This window comes from Podarcis raffonei, chromosome 17 (genome assembly GCF_027172205.1).
Source record: "Podarcis raffonei isolate rPodRaf1 chromosome 17, rPodRaf1.pri, whole genome shotgun sequence".
NCBI classification, from domain to species: Eukaryota; Metazoa; Chordata; class Lepidosauria; order Squamata; family Lacertidae; genus Podarcis; species Podarcis raffonei.
This window is the reverse complement of record NC_070618.1, coordinates 11,859,428-11,882,102: the sequence shown is the minus strand read 5'-3', so window position 1 is coordinate 11,882,102 and position 22,675 is coordinate 11,859,428. Positions and strand designations below refer to the sequence as shown.

At 45.0% G+C, this 22,675-nt stretch overlaps 1 protein-coding gene across 1 annotated transcript; it reads left to right on the top strand.

Moving 5' to 3' along the window:
- The first annotated feature begins 1,803 nt into the window (after positions 1-1,803).
- On the top strand, positions 1,804-22,262 carry LPL (lipoprotein lipase). Its single transcript, XM_053370836.1, has 10 exons — positions 1,804-2,097; positions 8,602-8,777; positions 10,436-10,615; positions 11,635-11,746; positions 13,096-13,329; positions 14,703-14,945; positions 16,531-16,651; positions 18,151-18,333; positions 19,765-19,869; positions 21,385-22,262. Coding segments are annotated over exons 1-10 (1,470 nt in total). The 5' UTR covers positions 1,804-1,982; the 3' UTR covers positions 21,386-22,262.
- The last annotated feature ends 413 nt before the right edge of the window (positions 22,263-22,675 follow it).

Genomic DNA, 22,675 nt, shown 5'->3' with positions numbered 1-22,675 from the left:
TGACGACCTGTGCCACAAACTAGATTTAATGAACACTCACATCAGGGTGCTCTCTAAACTGATAGTTGTAGTCTTTTATATACTAACCTTTCACGCTATCCATTTAATGTTCCTAACCCTTCTTTTAGATTCTTATAGTCTGTTAGACATACCTTCTGTTTTAATACTTTTTAGCCTTTTACAGATTCTAAATGATTGTACCCCAGCCTAATTATGCTGGTCTATGACCGTAATAAAGATTTGATCGATTGGTGAAGAAACTCTCCATGCAGTTTGGAAAGTTGCAAAGTCCTGGGACTAAGGTTACCAGTGATTTTGACTGTAGTGAAAATTCTGGAGCAAGTTTGGAGGCCTCTGTTCGGGGGGGGGGATTTACAAGGAAGAATGCAAGAGAAGTTCAGGAAGGTTTGTGATATTCCTTGGGCGGGGCAGGGGGGGCTCTGCATGTTCCAAATTGCGAAACAGGAGAACATTAGAAAATAAGATGAGCCTGCTGGATCAGACCAATGGGCCAACTAGCCTAGCATCCTGCTTTCGCAGGGGCTGACTAGATGCAACAGCACTCTGCCCACTTATGATTCCCAGAAACCAAGAGGCAACCTTTGCAAACTCTGGAACATCTTACCAATGAATTTTGGGCACAATACCTCAGGAAACTCTCCTGCGAAAGCCAATTGAAATAAATCTACTTTCATGTGGGACATGTGCAGGAGAAATTCTTGATGGATATTGCCCTTTATCTTTAAGGTGCATTTTCCCAGACCATATGGAACACACATTTGACGCTTTTTCCTTTAAATGCCTAACACCTGTATATTTTCCCAGTGTATACTACCATGTGTGCGTAACTGCGGGTTTTTTTAGAAGTTTAAATGCAATGCACTTTGTCTGAAGTTAGTTCTACCTAAATGCAAGTTTTCTGTCCCAGGTTGTAGTCTGGCTGACTGGTGATAACAAAGCAAGCAAGCATTTTTAAAAGTCATTTAAGTCGGAGATGAGTGGGCAGATTTCAAGATGCACTTTTACAGTATTCTGAGCTCCATAATTTGATTGAAGTACTAGAACAGAAAAGAGATCGCCTGTCCCTTTCTTAACAAAAACCGTGTTCTAGAAAATTCATCTCCATTTTTCTTTATTTCAGCAGAGGGTGGGGTTTTCTTGGGGAGGGGCTCATTTTCGTATTGGTTAGCAATTGTGACTGCATTAGAAATCTTGCTCCTAACTTCTGTCATGTGCAGTGTGAGTCCGATCGATGACGGTATTGCATCTGCCCCGCTCCACCTTTGCGGGAGTAAGGCTGCAACCTTGCGCAAAACTCCCCCAGTTCCCCTGGCCTGAACACAGTGGGATTCCACTTTGGCAGGCACAGGTATCGATGAAAGTATGGTAGCTTTGGGGAGGAGATACCAGGTGGGAAACCAAACCAGTCCGTCCGGTCCCGCTCATGAATCTCCCCCATCAAGTCTGGTTTAGCAAGGATTTTCCTATATCCACGTCGTGACTTCGGGGACGGGGAGACACCTGAGCATCTTAATTCAATTCCCCGGTGGTTTCCTTCCGCGCCTTTGCAGCCCCTCGTCCTTTAAGTTTGGGGCTTGCAAGGCATTCCTCCGCCCGCCCACTGCCTTCACGGCTCCGAGCAACTCCAGCTGCGCCAAAAGGAAGCGAGCCTTGCAGAACTCTTTGAGCGAAGCCTTCCTCGCGCGCCTTGCGCAGCCAAGGGTCGGGCCCCTCCTCCCCTCCTCGAACCAATAGGTGCCGAGCTTCATTTGCATATTTCTATAAAGCGCCGGCTTGGGCGGGGTGGGGGGCAAGCGCGAGTATCTTGCCTTCGTGCCATTCCGAGGGCGCCCTCCGAATCCTCCCCGCCTTCGCACGGCACAACTTGAGGGGAAACTTTCCCGCACGGACGCCGCCCGCCACCCGCCACCTTGCGCTCGCGGAGCTTCTACCCGGCCTCTGCTACCCCGGTCTCCGGAGCGATGGACAGGCGCGCGCTGCTGGCAGCCCTGTGCCTCGTCGCTCTCGCCTCCCAGCCCGGCGCCCCGAGCAGCAGCAGCGGCGCCGCCTCCGCCACCAGCACCACCTCGGTCCCAAGTAAGTGCAGACCCGCACGCAGCCCAGAGAGCGAGGCGGCCACGCGACCAGCGAGCGCTCTGCGAAGCGAACCTGGCTGCGGTTGTCGGGAGAGAAGGAGCGTTGCGCGGCGCCCGCGCTGGCTTTGGGGTGGCGGGAAGGCGAGCGGTAGTAGCAGGTAGACGCGTCGAGCTGGCGGAGTGGAAGGGAACCCGCGGAGGCGGCTGAGGGGCAGCGAGGGCGGGAGGAGGACAAGCGGACGTCTGGAGCGCGAGGATAAGGCGCTGGTCAGTCAGAAGCGGGCGCCAATTTTTGCGGCGGGTCTTGGAAGGGCGGCTGACAGGGCGAGCGAGCTCGGAAGTAATGCGCGCCGACGTCAGGGGACTTGGCTCCCAAGTTTGAGTGCATGGGCGCCTCCGGTATCCCGGGACGGTGCCAAGTGTCAAGCGGGTAGGGGGGGTGTTCGGAGAAGTTCATACTTGAGGATGGTAGGGAAAGGTATGAGCAGAAGCGCGGAGGACCCTGTATAGGCTTGTGGCACAGTCCGCGTTTCCGCAAGCAATCCAGCCACGCGGGATGAAGCGACTTCAGTTTTTGCCCGGGACTGTGGAAGAAGCAGGTGTGCCGTTTGGTAGCGAACCTGCCCCGCCCACTAGGGCTTCTCGGTGATGAGGCGCCCTTAAGAGAAGGGTTGGACCATTGCGCGGCAGTTTTGTGCGTATTGGCGGGGAAATGTGAGGCGCCGCGGAAGGGAGAGAGGGGAAGAAGGGTGAAAGGAATGGAAGTGGCGGCAGCGGCGGGTTAGGATACATAAAGAAGTTTGGGAACGCTTGACGGGGTTACGATGCCGCAGCTCGACGCCCTGCGGAACTTGAGCCGAAAAGGAAAGGCGCGCTGAGGCGAAGGGTTTGTGGGGCTCGGCGTGCGCGTCGGGGAGGCGCAGGTTCTGTGGCTCGGGGCGCGCACGCTGCGAGGCGCGAGCTTCCTTCCCGCCCCTCGGCTGCTTTTGCGCGCTTCCTTGTTGCTGCCCGCCGCCCTTCCTCGTGTCGGCGCCGGCGCCGCGTCAGGAGTGGGCAGGGCGGCTCTCCTCCGGCACCCGCGCGCTCCGGAGGAGTGTGCTGGGCGGGGAAGGGGCCCGCCGGCTGACGGCTGCTGCTGGTGACCGCTAGTAACTCCTCCGCTCGCGAGCCCAGGAATGCCTGGAACGTGGGCCAAGGTCACCCTGGTTCAAGGGCTGCTGGGAGCCGGTGCAGGCAGGGAAGGAGGGAGGGATCGTGCGGAGGGAGAGCGGCTGCCGCCTCGGCTCCAGCTTCCGTGCCGGGGAAAGCCTGGCTGGGATGCTCCCTGGAGGATGAAAGCGCCACTCAAGGGAGGGAGGGGGGAGGAAGTGCCTATGGAAAGTTGTGTAGTAACCAGAGAGGGAAGGGAAGGGGAAAGCGCTGTTTCGCGGGTGTTTTGGTCTCCACAAGGTGCGTTGGAAGTCAGTCGTCTAATCCTCATGCACGCGCATTTATGTTCTTGTGCCTGATGGAGGCAAATATAGCCACACACACCCCAATCTCCAGATGCAACCCTTAGAGAGCCGGGAAGAAAGCTGGAAGGATGGAAGGGAGATTGGCCATACACTAGATTTGCAGTTCAAGGCAGATAGATGGACAGTGGCTAAAATTCTCCTTTCCACCCCTCACACAACCCACACAAAACTTGGCAAAGTGTTACCAGAGGGCTTCTCTAATCACACTGTGCACACTGCATGTTTTCTGTCTGCAAGATGTAGCCCTTGTTTTTTGGTATATATGCTCCTAGTAAAGTACTTTCGCTGACTACCACCACCCCATTGGGCTCCTTGAAGACGTTGTTGTTGTTATTTAAAAGCCTTAGTCGGAGTTGCTAGAGTTGTTGAAAGTCCAAAGTTGCTTGTGCAGAAAAAGCACCTGTTCATTGCTTTTTAAAAGCACCTTTCACGACTGTAGGTAACAAGTTACCATCTGGTAAGGTAGTGTTCAGTATTCAGGCTTACATATTACAGATTAGTCACTCTGTGACCACATTCCAATTTTCATATGTTGCATTATTCCAGTCTTATGGCTGCATGAGCAAAATGGCAGGACTAATGTGCTTTTAACAGATTTATGATGGGTAGAAACAGCAAGTTCTGCCTTCCCTAGCTTCACATATTCTGAAGTCAAGGTTCATTTTACAGTTCGCTTGCTTGCTTAACAGGTTGTAGTGAAGAAAGAGATCCTTTAACCATGATCCTGGGTTCACACAACACACAAAACCAAACCTTGGCTTAGTTGCTGTGCCATACTGACATAGTAAGCCTGGGAAGGAACAAAACAGAGGGAAATTCTCCTCTGGGAGGTAGCATGTTTGCATGGTAACGGCAAACCAAATTCTGACTTACCATGGCATGTGAAGAAGGCAATAATTTGAGCACATGTGGATTCTTTCAGAGTTTCTGTCTCATGCTGCTTTGTGAATAACACTAGCATGCATGTCCTGCTGAGGCTTCTTTATATTTTTTTGGGGGGACCATTCACATCTATTTTGCGTGTGTAAGATGGCAGTTCCATTCCAGAAGTTACTACAGTGGATTCAAACGCAGTGCAAGCATACCTGTGCTGCACCACTGCCCTCTGGGAGGCCAGCATAATAGACCAGCGTTGTAGATCTAGAGGACATTGCGGGCAGCAGACATTTGGCCATGCCTCTGTTTATGAACTTAATCAGTTCCGGAAGTCTGTTCTTAAACCAAAACTGTTCTTAAACCAAGGCTCGCTTTCCCTAATGAGGCCTTCCGCTGCCGGTGCCCTTCCACCGTTTAGATTCCGTTCTTAGACCGAGGTAAAGTTCTCAAACTGGGACACTGTTTCCGGTTTTGCCGAGAAATCGTTCTTAAACTGGACTGTTCTTAAACCAGGGTACTACTGTACTGTTAAGTCCTGTGTACTTCACCAGCAAAAGTTTAGGCCACCAGTCTAAACTGGGCAGAACAGGACCACACATCATCAGCTTGAAACGTTCTGTGCTATGCTCTGAAAGCATTCATAGCTAAAATGCAGAAAATGAAAAGAATGACAAGGAGAACTCTTTAGTCAAGTAGGAAAACCCCCAAAGATTTTCTTAATCCCCCTTGCAAAATACCTGACTTGCAACCAAGTTAAACACCCATTTCTCAAAGATTAGGCTTGGCCTCTGGTTCACCATCGGGTGTCAGTCGGTGGGCTTTTGTTCCTAATCAGTGAAGCTGTTTACAACATACCACTTGCCAGCCATTGATCACAGCATCTTTTTTGTGTCCTTCCTAGCGTGTTAGATCATAAAGTCAGTGAGTTACACTGCAGGAAGTTAAGTTAATAATGTAGCTTATTTAATACATATTTTCCCTATTTCTATAATAGGGGAAAATAACTGCTTGAAAGGAACTTGGCAAAGCTTCATTTTATTGTGAATTGTAGAATTATAGAAAATTTGTGACTGATAACATAACATTGGTCAGTTAACAGCTGAATTGAACTTCTTATCTGTAGCAATTGTTTCCGGAATACAGTTTGTGTAAATGCTGATACAGTAGTTGCAAATTTTGAGTATTGTTCATGTAAATTGCAGCAGTTTTGTGCACAAAGTTCAATAAATGCTCTCCTTCTGTGCTCAGCTGATATGAATGGTGGTTGCAATGTTTTATAGAGAATACTCTTTCCCTGGTTTTAAACTAGCAGCCTTCTTTTCATTTTTAGTGGCTAATGAAGCTTCTCTCCTGGGATTAATAACAGCGTCAGGTGGAGAGGGTGGGGCTTCACTGGAAAACATTAACTCTATCCCTGATTGGAGGTTTTGATTGGGCCTCCAGATGGTTGGCATTACAAATTGCAGCAATAAAATAATAATTCTAATGCAAGTGATGTGTTAGTGTTGCATCCTGCTTTTGGTGCTTGACCCTGCTTTTGATGGGTACTAGCATTCCTACTATAAGTAATTGTACTTCAGAGGTAGGAAAAACATTCCCACTAAACTTTACTTGCTTGGCAAATTCTATGATTCTAGGGCAGAGCTTTCAGAACTTTTTGTGGGGGTGACACACTTTTTAGACATGCATCATTTCGCAACACAGTACTGTAATTCAGTTTTACTAGAAAACCAGAGGTTAAACTAACCCCTTTCCACCAGCCCCGGGAGGAGGCGGGGAGCGTTCATGCAACACACCTGCACACTGCAGCTGACACACTAACGTGTCACGACTCAGTTTCTAAAGCTCTGTTCTAGGGTGTATAGACTGTTAGTCGGTCTAGACAGTTCATATTTATTTGAGCTCTTCAGAGGTGCTGTAGAAATCTTAAGAACAGTCATATATGCATAAAGGCAGTATATGTGTATGCTGTGTATACTTAGCTGGCAGGCAGCAATTCAAATGAAATAAGCTTGGCTTTTCATGCCAAGATGTCTTGCTAGGTATAAACTGGTAAGTTTTGTGTTTATGAAATTATATGAACTTACTGGAGTTGTAGAGTAGCTAAATATAGAAATGCAAAGGTGTAAATAAAATACAGACAGGGTGTCCTTCTTTGTGTTCCTGTTTGGAACAAGTACCTTTCATGACCAGAAGTCTATTACGGGGTTTCCTGTATGCATTCTGTATAGTTGAAGGCTCTTTTTATTCCATCCAGAAGTCTGTTGATTCATCACTTAATGGAGCAGCAAAGAGTTTGTTTTAACTTAGCTTAAGACCTACTCAACTATGAATTTCCTTTTCTTAGTGGTTAAAATGAATATTTATTTAGCAATCTGTGATAAACCTAAAGATGTACTTAGGAACTGGCAATAGGTTGAGGAGACAATGCATTTGTTTTGCAAGGCTACTGTGAGTAGTACTTGAGACTAAGAACAATGAGGTGCAAAAGCTGTCATAAAATACCATAAGCGGTAATATGAACTAGCACCAGTCAACATAAAAAAAAGAAACCCTGTACCATTAAACAGCATAAACCTGGGAATGCCTGCCTGAACCAAAATTCTTCACCTAGGACTGAAGGAATAAAATGTATTTCTCTTGAAAGGGAGCTCCCTGAAGATGGCAGTGAGTCCTAGCAGGTTGAAAGGCATTATGTAAAATAAACAAATGGAAAAAAATTCATTCTAACATTTATTTAGTTCTAATAAATGCACAATATGGTATGTGTGATCCCAGCCATACTAAAATATTTTCCTTCAGAGGCAGGGGAGCCAAAGAGTCACAGATTCCAAAGTCTGAGAATAATTTCCACAAAAATAAATGAGTTTAATTGCTTCCTTTACTTCCCTTCCACTATGCACACCTTTTAGCCTTCCTGGCACCAATGCACAGAAGCCAGTGAGACAAAAGTCCTACTGATTTCAGCCCAAGGAATATAGCGCTGGACTCATTTTGTAAATATACGCATGCTTAACTTTTAAATGGGAAAACACCCTTTGAAAATGCTGGCATTTCTTCACCTAGAGCTTAGGTTTGGGTATTAAACATATATCTGTTAGAGGGACCATTAAATAATAATAATAAATAAACTCCAGCTCAACATTCGTGATTTCAGTGGGAAAACCTGTCAGTTCAATATTTTTGTGTATATACATCCTAGGATACATTTAATAGAATGGTAGTTTTTGTAAGGGTCATAGAAAATAAAATCTCAGCCTAATCCAAGTCTCTGTTGTATTTGTACACATATATTAGACGCTGTGGTTTCATCATTTCCTTTGCTAGTTCTGAACAGCACTCCACAAATACGTTCCCAGAACATTGTGAAACTCTTATGTGAAACAACAAATTGAATACACAGTTAGATAAACAAGGCAGCTGTAGTACCAACATTTGCTATGTTATGAAAAGGTGAATAAATATTTGATAGGTAGAAGCAGATCAAGAGCAGCCTATTCAGCAAAGAACTGAGATTAGACCATGCTTAATGTTAAAATTAAGCAACCTTCACTGCAAAATATATTGTCTGCCCCTTTTGTTAAAGAGCAAGATGGAAGCTGCTAGTGAAGTCTAAATGTCTTGATTCAAGTAAAGTAAAATATTTGACAGTAGGGTTTATAGATAGCCAGGCACACAAGCCAGGAAAGCTTTTATAAACTGTGTTTTGTGAACTGTGCTGTGTACACACACATGCAGACAGGTTACTAATGTTTGTGAATCAACTTACAAGGCTGAGCTAAGAAAAAAACCATTGGTAATGCGTTTTCTTTGTGCAGCAAATGATTTACATGTGGATGCATTCCATCGTAGCTAGGGATCAGAAACAGGGTGGCCCATCTGCCTCTGTAGCTGCTAATACAGTTGCTAAAGCAATGGTAGCTGTGGGCTTGCCAGCATCCTAGGATGGGCAGGGGACAGTGGTCCACCACCCTCCATACCATCCTCAAGGAAGACCCTTCAAGAGAACTATGGCCACACAGGCTGTGTGTGCAATGCAGAACGATCACATTATTTGCTGGCATTCCTTTTCTTTTAAGTCATTTTAATGTTTTCATGTTTTGTTCTCACATTAGGGAGCACTACGGACAAAAAGTGGGACTTCAGCAGCATTGAGAGCAAATTTTCTTTAAGGACACCTGGGAAACCTGATGAAGACACCTGCCTCATAGTTCCTGGCCAGGAAACCAGTGTAGCGCAGTGCAGCTTCAATCACACCAGTAAAACCTTTGTGGTTATACATGGATGGACGGTAAGAGGGGTTGCACTTCTCCTGGTGCTTCACAGTTACTTTCTGATTCAGAGCCATTTGAATAGAGTCTATTAGCGATTTTTCTGTATCATTCTCATATGCAATACCACTTCAAATAGTTGTCACATTTCTGGGTGGTGGATAGAATTCTGAGCTCCATTTAGTGTTAAAAAGTCTTTAGACTTGTTCTTAGAAATACATATTGAGTGTTTCTAAGTAATTTGCAGCAAATACAATATTAAGCTTAAAAAATAACTGTAGCAAAATAAGAGCAGCAGAGTTCAGTGAGAAAGCAAGGGCCAGTCTAGTGCAGGGTTTCTCAAACTTGGTTCTCCAGCTGTTTTTGGGACTACAACTCCCATCATCCCTAGCTAGCAAGACCAGTGGTAAGGGATGATGGGAATTGTAGTCCCAAAACAGCTGGAGACCCAAGGTTGGGAAACACTGGTCTAGTCCATCATTCTGTTTCCACTGTTGGCCAGCCAGATACTTCTGGAAGCCAAGAAGCTGTCAAGTGTGAGCTGTAGGCAGCTGTCAGAGGTGGTTCAAGAGCCAGAGAGTCAGGGCTAAGGGGCGAAGTCAGGCACAGAAGAAACACACCACTGTTGAAAGACCTTACTATTCAGGTAGTGTCCCAGCCCAAACAGGGAAGGCTTTCTGATTCAGGAGGGCCCAATAAGACAGGGCCACCCAGAGCTTGAGAAGACTTCATTGCTGGGAAGATGTTCTTAGCTGCATCACTTGCCAGGGCCCCATATGGAACTGAAGGTTCCTAGTCCCAGCCCTGGTCCTTAAACAAGCAGGGCATTAAGACAAGGGCATTGTTCTTGTTTGACTCCAGCACCTGGTATTCAAGGGATATATTGCCTTGAGTTTCCATTTAGCTTTCATGGTGAATAGTAGACTTATCCATCGTAAATGGGTCCAGTTCTGTTTAGGTAGATTTCCATGTTCTGCCTCCATTCCATTGCCTCCACATGCCTCCAAATGACAGTTGCTGGGAATTGCACGTGGGCAGACCTTGTGCTCAGGTCTCGCTTGCAGGCTTTGCACAGGCAGTGAGAGAACAGGTTGGCAATTGTCAGAATAGATGCTGGACTAGACGAGCAGAGTTTTATATTCTTATTTAAATCCATCTAGACTACAGCTGATCACCACATCTTGTGACAGGGAATTTTGTGTGTGTTAACTATACTAATAATAGGTCTAAATTGGAAAATTGTGTATTCTGCATGGAGTCCCCAGTCTAGGTGTGCATCTGCATTCTATGATTTTGATAGTTCAGGCAGTGGCTGTTTATATATACACACACACACACACACACACACACACACAGCTATATATGGGACGTCGGTGGTGCTGTGGGTTAAACCACAGAGCCTAGGGCTTGCCGATCAGAAGGTCGGCGGTTCGAATCCCCGCGAGGGGGTGAGCTCCTGTTGCTCAGTCCCTGCTCAGTGATTCCCATCCCCCTAAAATATACCTTAGATGCTGCTGTGATATAATTCCCTAATCAAACATGCTTTCCTCTTAGGTTCCCACACTGGAAACCTTTGAAAATTGTGTTAATCTTGTGTGTTCATACACTGCTTCCTTGGTTGGGGGGTCCCTGTGACAGCTTGAGACAGAATAATGTGGTTTCTATTCCTGTCTTGCAGGTGATTGGCATGTACGAGAGCTGGGTCCCCAAGCTGGTAAAGGCTCTGTATCAAAGGGAACCCCATTCAAATGTTATTGTCGTCGATTGGCTGTCTCGATCCAGCTTACATTATCCAGATTCTGCTGCCTACACAAAGGAGGTGGGAGAAGACGTTGCCAAGTTTGTTGACTGGCTGGAGGTAAGCAGTTGCATTCCATTTTAGTGCATAATACATTCAAGGAAGGTTAAAGGTGTAGAATATGTACTACAAACGCTATATATTAAAGCATAGCTATGCAGTCAGCGAAATCTAGCGATGCATCTCTTGTTGAAGTGTGCCACATGGGGCTGCAGGTGGGGCAATTACATTTTTAAATATTCTCCCAATGGAGGAAACGTTCTGCATATAGACCATTACCTACTGGGCAGAAGGCCAGACTGGAGAACCTTCTTTCCGTCCTATTGGATTTCTGTCCAGGGATTTTTTAATATGGAAGAACATCTGAGAATCTGAGCTGCAGCTCGAAGCGCTACACTTTGGCAAGGATCACACCTCTTTGTCCTTTTTTCATGCGTAGATTGTCTCTTAGTTTCCTGGATATATGAATAGTAGCCATGCTCCAGTGCAGTGTCCGCCAGCCTTGGGTCTCCAGCTGTTTTTGGACTACAACTCCCATCATCCCTGACCACTGGTCTTGCTGGCTAGGGATGATGGGAGTTGTACCCTGCTCTAGCGCAAGTTGAGTGGGTTTGTGGTAGGCTTCCTGCTGTAGTATTTTTGGACTAAATCAGGGGTGAGGGCCACATTCTTGTATAGATAACCTTCTGGGAGCCTCATTCCTGTGCTGGGAAGCACTGGAAGCAAAAGTGGGCATAGCAGTAAATGTGAACTTTACCTTTGTACTGTAGGTTGGTATATACACACACACACACACACACACACACACACACACACACACACACACTGTTCTGCAGCCTCCATCCAAGCAGGAAAGAGGCATGGTCAGAGTTCAAGGAGCCAATCCAGGCAGGCAAAAGCACTCAATGAAGGTGCAAAGCAGCGCTGGGCATGACTTGGGTGTGTGTGTGTGTAGTCTGGGAGCAGCCCAAGTGCTAGGCTGGCCCCTGTCGCAAATCAGTTCATCGGCTGTTCAGTGTCAAGCAAGATAAAAACTATAGATTTAGAGCTTAATCTTTTTAATATGATTTTTTTCATAGGAGCAATTCAGTTACTCACTGAACAAAGTCCATTTGCTGGGATACAGCCTTGGTGCCCATGTTGCTGGCATTGCTGGGAGTCTGACCACTAATAAGATTAACAGAATTACTGGTAAGCAAATATTGACGCCATTGAGTTAAAAAAGGAAAGGTTGAATGCCGTGGTTCCTTCCACGTTACAAAATGAATTATCCTCAGAACAAAACCAGGAAAGGGTCATTAAAATGTTACATAAAGGCTTTACAACCTTTCTGAAATGGGAAGTAGTGCTGATAGTTATAGGATTCTGTTTCTAGCATCATCATCATCATCATCATCATCATCATCATCATCATTTATTATACCCCGCCCATCTGGCTAGGTTTCCCCAGTCATTCTGGGCGGCTCCCAACAGATTAAAAACAGAATAAAACATCAAATATTAAAAACTTTCCTAACCGGGCTGCCTTCTGATGTCTTCTAAAAATCAGATAGTTGTTTATTTCCTTGACATCTGATGGGAGGGCATTCCACAGGGCAGGCGCAGGTGCAGTTGAGAGCTATTTATATCCGTGGGAATTTTGCCATTGAACTGAATGAGAAATGGGGAGGAATTCAATGTTACACCAATCCATTGGTACAAGTATTTCTACTTTCCTGACAAAACAAATCTCCCCTGTCCTCCCACTAGGGTTCTTCCAATCCTCATTTGCGGAAAGAGAGGGGGCAAAGGCCCATTGTGCTAGTGGGAGACCTTGCATTGGCTTCTGCTAGAATGCAAGGTTAGCTGAATCCGGCCTATGGAACTCTACCACTAATATTCATTCTTTTAGACCAGAGTTTTCCAAACTGTGTTGCGACACGTTAGTGTGCTGGCTGCAGTGTGTAGGTGTGTCATGTGAACACTCCCTGCACTCCTCCTGCAGCTGCAAAGGGGTTAGTTTAAATTCTGGTTTGCTAGTAAAACTGAGGGACGCGGGTGGCGCTGTGGGTAAAACCTCAGCTCCTAGGACTTGCCGATCGCATGGTCGGCGGTTCGAATCCCCGCGGCGGGGTGCGCTCCCGTTGCTCGGTCCCAGTGCCTGCCAACCTAGCAGTTCGAAAGCACCCCCGGGTGCAAGTAGATAAACAGGGACCGCTTACTAGCGGGAAGGTAAACGGCGTTTCCGTGTGCGGCTCTGCCTCGCCAGGGTAGCTTCGTCATGCTGGCCATGTGACCCGGAAGTGTCTGCGGACAGCGCTGGCTCCCGGCCTATAGAGTGAGATGAGCGCACAACCCTAGAGTCTGTCAAGACTGGCCCGTACGGGCAGGGGTACCTTTACCTTTACTAGTAAAACTGAATTACTGTATCACGAAATGATGTATGTCTTTAAAAAAGGGTATCACCAACATGAAAAGTTTGGGAAGCTCTGTTTTAGACAATGTGCCGTACAAAAGCATCGTACTTACAGGGATTTCTAACAGTTTTCTTCCCTCCTAAGGTTTAGATCCCGCTGGCCCTAACTTTGAATATGCTGAGGCATCCGTACGCCTTTCCCCAGATGACGCTGTCTTTGTAGACGTCTTGCACACTTTCACAAGAGGGTCCCCAGATCGCAGCATTGGAATACAGAAACCTGTTGGGCATGTTGATATCTACCCTAATGGAGGTATCTTCCAACCTGGTTGCAATGTCGCGCAAGCCCTGCTCCTGATTGCAGAAGGAGGACTTCAAGGTGAGTTTTCAAGTCTGGTTGTTAATAAAGGCATAAATATGACCGAAAGCTAGTGGTTAATTGTGTTCATATGTGCTACTGAACATTAAATTCTTCTGAAAACATGCTTCCCTTTTTTCAGATCCTTTGCAGAAACATCCATTAATTTTATACTTGTTTGAATTCACGCTTATTCCAAGTTTAGCTAGATTTTTTTTTTTTTAGTTTCCCAATCACATTATCAATTCTCAACTGGGGAATTCAAGAGATGCAGTGGATGAATGGTTAAGACAACACTCAATATTCTCCAGAGGTGTTATGCATTAGAGAGCTGCTTATTTTTATGTTGGATGGCTAGGTCCAGCATATCCACTGCAAATGGGGGCTTGACCCACAATATTTTACAAGTAAAATGCAATCAACAGTGTCATAGAATGCATCATTCTTAAATGTGTCAGAAACACTCGTTTTTAATTTATGATAGCTTAATCAACTATAGCCTTCAAGGTAATAGTATTTAACCTATATCATATATATGTTAGAATTAATCTTCTTGCTCGTCCCTATTACAGTGGTTCTTTCTTCTTATCTATAGTGAAAATCCTTACATCAGAATGAGCAGAAAAATCACATTTCTTCAATGGCATTTTCAGAAGTGCCAAAATCATCTCCACGCTGTAACACTTTGTCAGACCTCATTTTAAAAGTTTTTGCTCGTTTGCATTGACTTCATTTGACTTGACTTTGGTTAGACCAGAATGACATTATCATGCAGCCGAATATGATTGGTTACAGAGCTTTTCAGCATTATGGGATGCAGAGCGGGATCTACTATGAAACTATTGAAGCTTAAAAGCTTCAGGGCCCCCAGAAGCTACTTTAGTCTACTTAAGGTAGACAAGGTTTGAGTCGCACAACTCAAATTGATTTCATTTTTTGTTGTGTGTATTTCAGCAATCCCAAAGTCTGAGGGTCAGTATCACAGATGTTTTAAAGGTTGTTGTGAACAACCCCATTGAAGAAGATAACAGTTGGTTACCCAGACCTTGTTACTGGTTACAAACTGGCCCCCATAACAGTTCAAGCTTCAAGGCCCCCAGAAAGGATTCTCCACTGATTGGATGCACTGTGTGTATCTCCTTCCTTATTGGAGGGAGATGACTGATGTGACTAAAGTGAGGGTGGCAGGGGTAGCACTGAGAAAGCAGCAGCCAGGAGAAACTTTTCTTTTTCTGGGGGGGAAATCTGCGTCATTGAAACTTACTAATTTTGGCCTCCTCAAAGTCAAAACTGGAGGCCATTTACTGCGCCTGCATATATTGTATATGTTGTTTAACAAAGGGCACACATCTGTAAACTGCATCTGTAACATAATGGCTTCCTTTTCCTTAAAGACGCAGATCAGCTGCTGAAATGCTCCCATGAACGCTCCATTCACCTCTTCATCGATTCCCTCTTGTACGAGGAGAAACCAATCATGGCCTATCGCTGCAACTCAAAAGAAGCGTTTGACAAAGGGCTCTGCTTGAGCTGCAGAAAGAACCGCTGCAACAACTTGGGCTACAAAGCCAACAGAGTAAGAAGCAAGAGGGGAACCAAGATGTATCTGAAGACTCGAAGTCAAATGCCTTACAAAGGTAAACGTGGTGACTTTCTCTATTCTAACAATCGGGGGGGGGGGGGTTGTATGAATATAAAAAAATTAAAGAGAATGATGGAAAAGCCTGGTAGCTCTCTTGCATAAAGGTAAAGGGACCCCTGACCATTAGGTCCAGTTGTGACCGACTCTGGGGTTGCGGTGCTCATCTCGCTTTATTGGCCGAGAGAGCCGGGATACAGCTTCCAGGTCATGTGGCCAGCATGACCAAGCCGCTTCTGGTGAACCAGAGCAGCGCACAGAAACACCGTTTACCTTCCTGCCAGAGCGGTACCTATTTATCTACTTGCACTTTGACGTGCTTTCGAACTGCTAGGTTGGCAGGAGCAGGGACCGAGCAACGGGAGCTCACCCCATTGCAGGGATTCGAACCGCTGACCTTCTGATCGGCAAGTGCTAGGTTCTGTGGTTTAAAGTAAGATGAGCACCACAACCCCAAGAGCCGTCTGTGACTGGACCTAATGGTCAGGGGTCCCTTTACCTTTACCTTAGATACTGGCACAGACTAAATGCCTCTGAGGGCCTTATTCCTACTAAGCTCTTCTGGTTAGAACAACTAAAAACAAGTGCCTGGGTGCAAAAGTGTCGCAATAAGTTTAGGGCTCACAATCTCCAAATGGAGAAATATTTGGCCCTGAGTTCACAAGACCTTAGAAATTGGATCTTTGACCAGAATGCCAATCAAGATAGAGCATCCATTATAGCTGCTTGTTACTCTTCCTGGTACCCCCAAATTAAGATCAATCCTTCAAGACCTTGAGACACTGACTTTCCCGTGACTGAGTGGGGCATTTGTTGAACTAAGGTTCCAACAGATGCCCTCAGCATACTTAGAGGGGAGATACCTGGGAATTCCCAATATGCAACGCAAGTGCATTTATGGATGCAATCAGGTTCAGGATATCATGTGCTACCTGCTAATTTGACCCCTATATATACAATATAGGGCCAATCCCCCCAGGAAAGTGACAGTCGAACTCTGATAAAGATCTACAGATGACACACCTGGTAGCCAAATTTGCTCTGGCAGCTAAGAAGCTCTGTTCCAGACATGTTAATGTTCTCTAATTTTAAAATTTTATGCTGTAAACTTTTTACGCTGTAGACTTTTATAGGGTATGTCATGCAATTTCAGAGGAAAGCTTTGCCTTGCCCTCAGCTGTACATTGTAAAGGCCTTTGGCTATGCACAATAAATTGATTGATTGATTGATTGACATTGTTAATTCATTCCATTATTGTCCAGAATCCAGTCACAATGCAAAAAAAAGCATTGTTTGCAGATATGAGATAATCAGATAAAGTTCTATGATTGGGTATAAATTGATTTATTTGTTAAATTTATACCCCACCTTTCCATCACATGATACAGAAGGTGATTATCAGTGGATTTTATGATCTTTTCTTAATTCATAGAGAATAAATCTTACAAAACTGACTTTGTGACTTGCATGCAGAAGTATTGATATGCTTGAATAAAAGTAGCGGCTTCTAACTCAAGATAATTAAAAAGAATTGAATTTAGGTTTTTCATCTGTTGCTTTTGTCTCTCTTTTTGTTGCTTAGTCTATCATTACCAAGTCAAGATCCATTTTTTCGCAAAGGTGAATACAACCAAGAAAGACCAGCAATTCCGTCTCTCTTTCTATGGCACGAAGGATGAAAGTGAGAATATTGCAATTTCACTGTGAGTATTGACAAACAACTGCATTTATTTTGGGTAGTAGAAAAACGTTAAATGTATGGACATACAGACAGACACACAGAGTTATGCAGAGACTCTATAATCAATCAGTCATGCAGATGCCTGCTTCTCAGTCTGCATCTTGTAGTCTGTCTGAGTCCAAAACACACGCCTCAAAACACTTCCGCATACAAAGGCAGCCATCCAGTTTGAGAAATAGTTAAGGAGCTAAGCAGCTACGCAGGGCAAAGAGTAAAATCACTTTGCCTCTTTCTGTATTGTGGGACTCAACTGACCAGGTATGGCAAAAGCTTCAAATTACTTAGGAGTTGTGTTGTGTAAATGATAAAGCTATGAGTTGTGTATGCAGATCTCCATTCATTCACTTTAAAATAAAATGAAGAGTTCAGCTTCAATAGGTGCTGTATTTTTATGTCCTTATGTCTTGTGACTTAATCACATAGATAACTGAATTTTTATTGCCGAGTTCCTCTAATCGTATCTTTGTGTACAAAGATTACAGTCACGAGACAATTAGTGGCACCTAAGTCCACTACAGATTTAAAATTAAATCTGAACTTCTTTCTCCCATGTGAGACGTAGTCTAATAATGCTAATGAACAATGTGTTCTGTCTCTACTTCTTGCTCTCGTTTTGAGTTGTCTCAGCTTGGTATGTTGCAAGCCACTGTCCTACTTTCTCTCTATGTGGGGCTCTCTATGCACTCTATGTGGGGCTACCTTTGAAGGTGACCTGGAAACTACAACTAATCCAGAATGCGGCAGCTAGACTGGTGGCTGGGAGTGGCCGCCGAGACCATATAACACTGGTCTTGGAAGACCTACACTGGCTCCCAGTACATTTCTGAGCACAATTCAAAGTGTTGGTGCTGACCTTTAAAGCCCTAAATGGCCTCGGTCCAGTATACCTGAAGGAGCGTCTCCACCTCCATCGTTCTGCCCGGACACCGAGGTCCAGTGCCGAGGGCCTTCTGGCGGTTCCCTCACTGTGAGAAGCCAAGTTACAGGGAACCAGGCAGAGGGCCTTCTTGGTAGTGGCACCTGCCCTGTGGAATGCCCTCCCACCAAATGTCAAAGAGAAAAATAACTACCAAACTTTTAGAAGACATCTGAATGCAGCCCTATTTAGGGAAGCTTTTAATGTTTAATAGGTTATTGTATTTTAGTGTTTTGTTGGAAGCCGCCCAGAGTGGCTGGGGAAACCCAGCCAGATGGGTGGGGTATAAATCATAAATTATTATTATTCTCTCTAGTGTGCCTGCGTGGTTGCTACAATAAGGATTGACATAGTGGGTGGAATTGATTATTTAGTGGCACATCTTTGCTCCTATACGTGTTTGATACAATGTGTGATATGTCCTATGAGCCAGCACCTTAGTCTTTTCCATGTTTCCTCATTTAAGAAACAACTGCATTCTCAGATAACTGAATTCTTATGTTTCAGAGACGTATTGCCTAAGCATAGATTTTCTTTTTTAACAGGCCCGAGATCTCCACAAACAAAACCCATTCATTCCTGATATACACAGAAGTTGACATTGGGGACTTGCTCATTGTCAAAATCCAGTGGGAGAAGGGCTCATTTCTCGACTGGGCCGATTGGTGGGGTACTCCAGAGTTTGGCATCCAAAAAGTCAGAGTCAAGGCTGGAGAAACCCAGAAAAGGTAAGAGAATGGATTGTGCCTTATGACTCTCTCTCTCTCTCTCTCTCTCTCTCTCGTGTGTGTGTGTGTGTGTGTGTGTGTATCATTTACCTTGCAGCGCATTTTGCTTTCATTTAGGACTAGTTGCCATCTATTAATTTTCTATGAAAGTGGTATGATGAAATTTTCTGTAGATGGGAAACCCAGATGTGTTCAGGCAGAGCTGGTGAACCTGTGGCCCTCTAGCATGTCCCATGGTCAGGGAACATGGGATTTATAGTCCAGCAATATCAGAGTTCCACGGGTCCACCAGACTTGAGTTAAAACATCTCTACTAGTAGAGTTGAGAGAGACCTTGGCACCATGAAGTGCACCATGTGAGCAAAAGGCAGTTCTTCTCATGCAAGGGAGGCTGACTCCCTTCACCACCACTAGCCTGCTACACCATATCCCACATTGTTTGAGGGTCCTCTGATTCTTGTGATAAGCTGCTTTGGGGATGCTGGAGGATGGAGAGGAACAGCCCATTCAGTGAGTGGAATACTTGGCGCTCTCTGGACACTTTAGACCATGGGTTGGCAAACTTAGGCCCGGGGGCTGGATCTGGCCCAATTGCCTTCTAAATCTGGCCCACGGACAAGCCGGGAATCATCATGTTTTTACACGAGTAGAATGTGTGCTTTTATTTAAAATGCATCTTTGGGTTATTTGTGGGGGTTCATTTCTTTCCCCAAAATATAGCCCGACCCCCCCACAAGGTCTGAGGGACAGTGAACCGGCCCCCTGCTGAAAAGTTTGCTGACCCCTGCTGTAGAGTGTCTCCCAATCAGTAGACAATATTGAGCTCGATTAGCCAATGGACTGTCTTGATATAAGGTAGTTCCATATAGTCCCAGAGAGAGCATAGAGGTGGGCTTCCTGTCCTCTAGAGTGCAAGGAATCATCAATACATTGTGCAGAAAGCAAGGAGGAAATGCTGTGGTAGGTCCAGTAAAAGTTTTACCATACAGGTTTGCTGACAGTGTCAATAGGATAATCGGCAAGCAACATCCCCTCCCCCCCGGCCCAGTGTTTTTCAATTTAGTCTTCTGCTAAAGATCAGACTTCAGTGGGGGTATATAATTGTAATACTCTGCTCTATACAATGGAAACTTGCAGTATTAAATGTTTTACAAAATATGGACCAGGTCCCTGCCGCAAAATCTTTGTGGTTTGTAAGCAGAACTTGCGTCTCTGGAATAATTGAAAGTGCCATATGTATAATTTCATCATAGGTTATGTTCATCATGTTACTTTATTTCTCCTATCTCAATTATAAAATGCCACTATTCAGAAGACTTTTCCAGTGTAAGAAACAGATTAAATAACAAGAGAATAAGATGTTGCATTTAGGATGGTGTATTAATAGCTGTTTTGGGAAAGAGCTATGGTAATATTCTGTGTACTCTGCAGGTTGGTGTTCTGCTCTCGCGATGGATTCTCTTACCTCAAAAAAGGAGGCGGAGCTGTGGAATTCGTGAGATGCCTTGGAAAAAACTCCGTTGATCACGATTCATGGTAAGAACTTTGCAGCTGTTATCACTGAGAACTCGGTCATGAGTTGCCACCACTGCTCTGCCACCACTTACAACACTGCTCTGCCCCATCTCAGTCTGATTCAGGCAAGCTGCAGCAGAGGCATTGTTAGTTAGCAAGGTTAGTATCTTGAGTACAGCAGCTCCACCCCACCACACAGGTCACTGTAGAATCCAACCCATGCCTGCTCTTCCTAAATGGTGATTAAGAGCCAAGTTCCATTATAAGCGAAATCAGGTGATGCACTCTTGCTAGACTGTACCTCAGTGACAGGGGGCCAGTTAGGGCCAGAGGTGCCACCTTGAGAGCGATTGGGTCGGTGTGTGCTGTGTGAGCATTGTGCCTCCCTCCCTAAGCTGGGCAGAATCTTTCTGGGGTTTGGGAAGGAGGTGCCAGGCCTCTGACAGGGTGCTGGAGCTCTGCTGCCTCTTTCCCAATGCTACCTGGATTTGAGAAGGTGGAAGGAGGGCTTTTGGACCCATTGGAGCAGCGTGCTCCTGTCCCTAAGCCAGGCAGAAGCTTCCTGGGCTTTGGGAAGGAGGTGCCAGAGGAACATTTAAGGGGCTAGCCTAGACCCCCTTAGTCCACTGACCGCACATACTGCAGGGTTCTCCTCGTTCTGTACGTAACCTGCTAGGGCATTGTAGAGAAAGTCGAACATAACGCTTCTCTCTGATTGTGTGCAGGCATCCTCACATGGGATAGAATTCAAACATATGCTCTGCATTCTGAGGGAGAGGGGGGGGAAAAGCACAAACCACCAAATACTTCCGGGAATGTTCAGGGATGCAGGAGAGGATATATTGTTTGATTATACCCTTTCCAACTTCTGTTAACAAGTTCTACAGTTTAGCTGAGTAACATTCCCCTTTTTAAATTTGCACAGCGGATGCGTTTGCTCAGGCTCGCTAAAGCCTCTAAAATACGTTTCCTTGGTAATTCCCCATTTAATCCCTCACAAAAAGATAGACATGACACAGTCTTCTATAAAAGTATAAAAAGAGTTTACTCACACATTCTGTTCACAAATGGATCCCAGAAGGCAGACCTAAGTTACAAAAGTAATATACACCTGGAAACGATCCCATAAGGAGACAGCTCCTTTGTCCTCTCTTGGCTGGAAGCAAAGACGAATGTGGTCACAGAGAGAGAGATGGCTGACCAGTCCTGCTCTTTGGTTACCTTTGCAGGTGAGGTCACACCTAACTCTAGTCACATGCAGAGGAAGTCTGTCCCAGCCTAGGAGAAACAGGAAGTTCCGACTGGCTGGTCCAGACATCCCCTTTGATGTCCACTCTAGGGATGTTGTACTTGACTGCTCTTGTGTTTCACATCCCACAATACTGAACCCTGGTGGACTCATGCCGACAAGCTATTTTAACTGCCCCCTCTTCTGCCTTCTGTCAGCAGTTCCCACCTCCACCCCCAAGTTCAATCCTGCTGTGCCCATGGATCTCATGTTCCTCTTTCTTTGCCACCCCATTGTTTTCTTTTTAGAGACCAGGTCAAGTCACGAAATAAATATCAGCGCTTGAGTTCCTCGAAGACTAGCAAGTGGGTGAAGAAGTTCCATTCAGGGAAAGAGCCAATATGTTGGCTGTTCGGGGGCTGAACCCATTGAAATATTTATCGGTCTTCTGCAATGCTGTCTACTTTCTTCGTTGCTCTAAGAGACTCTCGCCCAACCCAGGCTCTAGACTGGTTGCACCAGAATGCGGTTGGGGTTGCCCAGTTGAACGCATACCCAACTGAAATGAATGCAGTGCAATAGACAACATTTTCAACGAGAATTCAAGTCTTCGCTGTATTCCCAATCCAGCAAATGATATGCATGCAGAAGCCTGCTTAAAATATGGGGATGCCCTTATCTGGGTCAGAGCATTTTTGCGCACATTAGCCAACTGTTCTTTTTAAAAAGAAGCCTCTCACATTGCATTGAGAGCAAACTACCATAATTTTCACACCACCCTGTTACAAAGTTTTTCACTTTTTTATAATGTACTGTGTGTAAAAAAAAAACCAAAACTATTTATTGAAAGGCTAGATATTTCAACTGATGAGTTTGTATTTTTATAGGTTTTTTTTAATGATCACTTGGACATTTTGCTGGACAATTTCCATTCAGGTCATTCATTCAGTGTTGCATCCTTTGACTGAAAGGCAGTAATTTCACTTGAAGGGGGAGGGCAATACATAGTTCTCACTTAACATATTCCTGTTATATACATTTCTCCTCCAACCCTGAGCATGACTGAAAGACTGCAGGGTGAAGTCTCTGCAGTTGGTCAGCACTTATGTACACTTAGGTATTACTTATTGAACACTTACTTTTTAAATAGGATAATAAATTTTCCAGAGAAGAAGCTAGCATTTTTTTTAATGTCCTATCTTCATTTTTTAAAACAAGAATGCAGTGCATCTGTATAAAAACATATGCACTCTCTGGCACTGTACCAAGCAATTAGTAAAAAGGAGTAACAGTGTGTTAAAAGATTGCAGGAACACTATTTCCGTTATCATTTTCAATTTGACAACTCCTAGTCTTGAGCAATTGTTACAGCTGCAATCATTGTTCCTAGGGCTAGGATAAAGGACAAACACCTCTTTGTTGCTGTTACAGAAACAAACACCTCTTTGTTGCTGGTATTCTTAAATTTGGGGATGGAACCTCTTTTGTTGCTCAGCAATATGAAGAACAGCAGAAGCTTGAATCACAGTGTTTATCTGAAATCATCCAGGTTTTAACAAAAAGCAGTATTGCACACTTTTAGAATATGCACACTTTCAG

Bases quoted from the DNA above. Each gene is read 5' to 3' on its own strand.
- LPL (XM_053370836.1), top strand. From the start codon at position 1,983: ATGGACAGGCGCGCGCTGCTGGCAGCCCTGTGCCTCGTCGCTCTCGCC. The intron at 10,616-11,634 runs GTAAGCAGTTGC...TTTTTTTCATAG, and splicing joins AGTTTGTTGACTGGCTGGAG to GAGCAATTCAGTTACTCACT. The intron at 16,652-18,150 runs GTGAGTATTGAC...CTTTTTTAACAG, and splicing joins GAGAATATTGCAATTTCACT to GCCCGAGATCTCCACAAACA.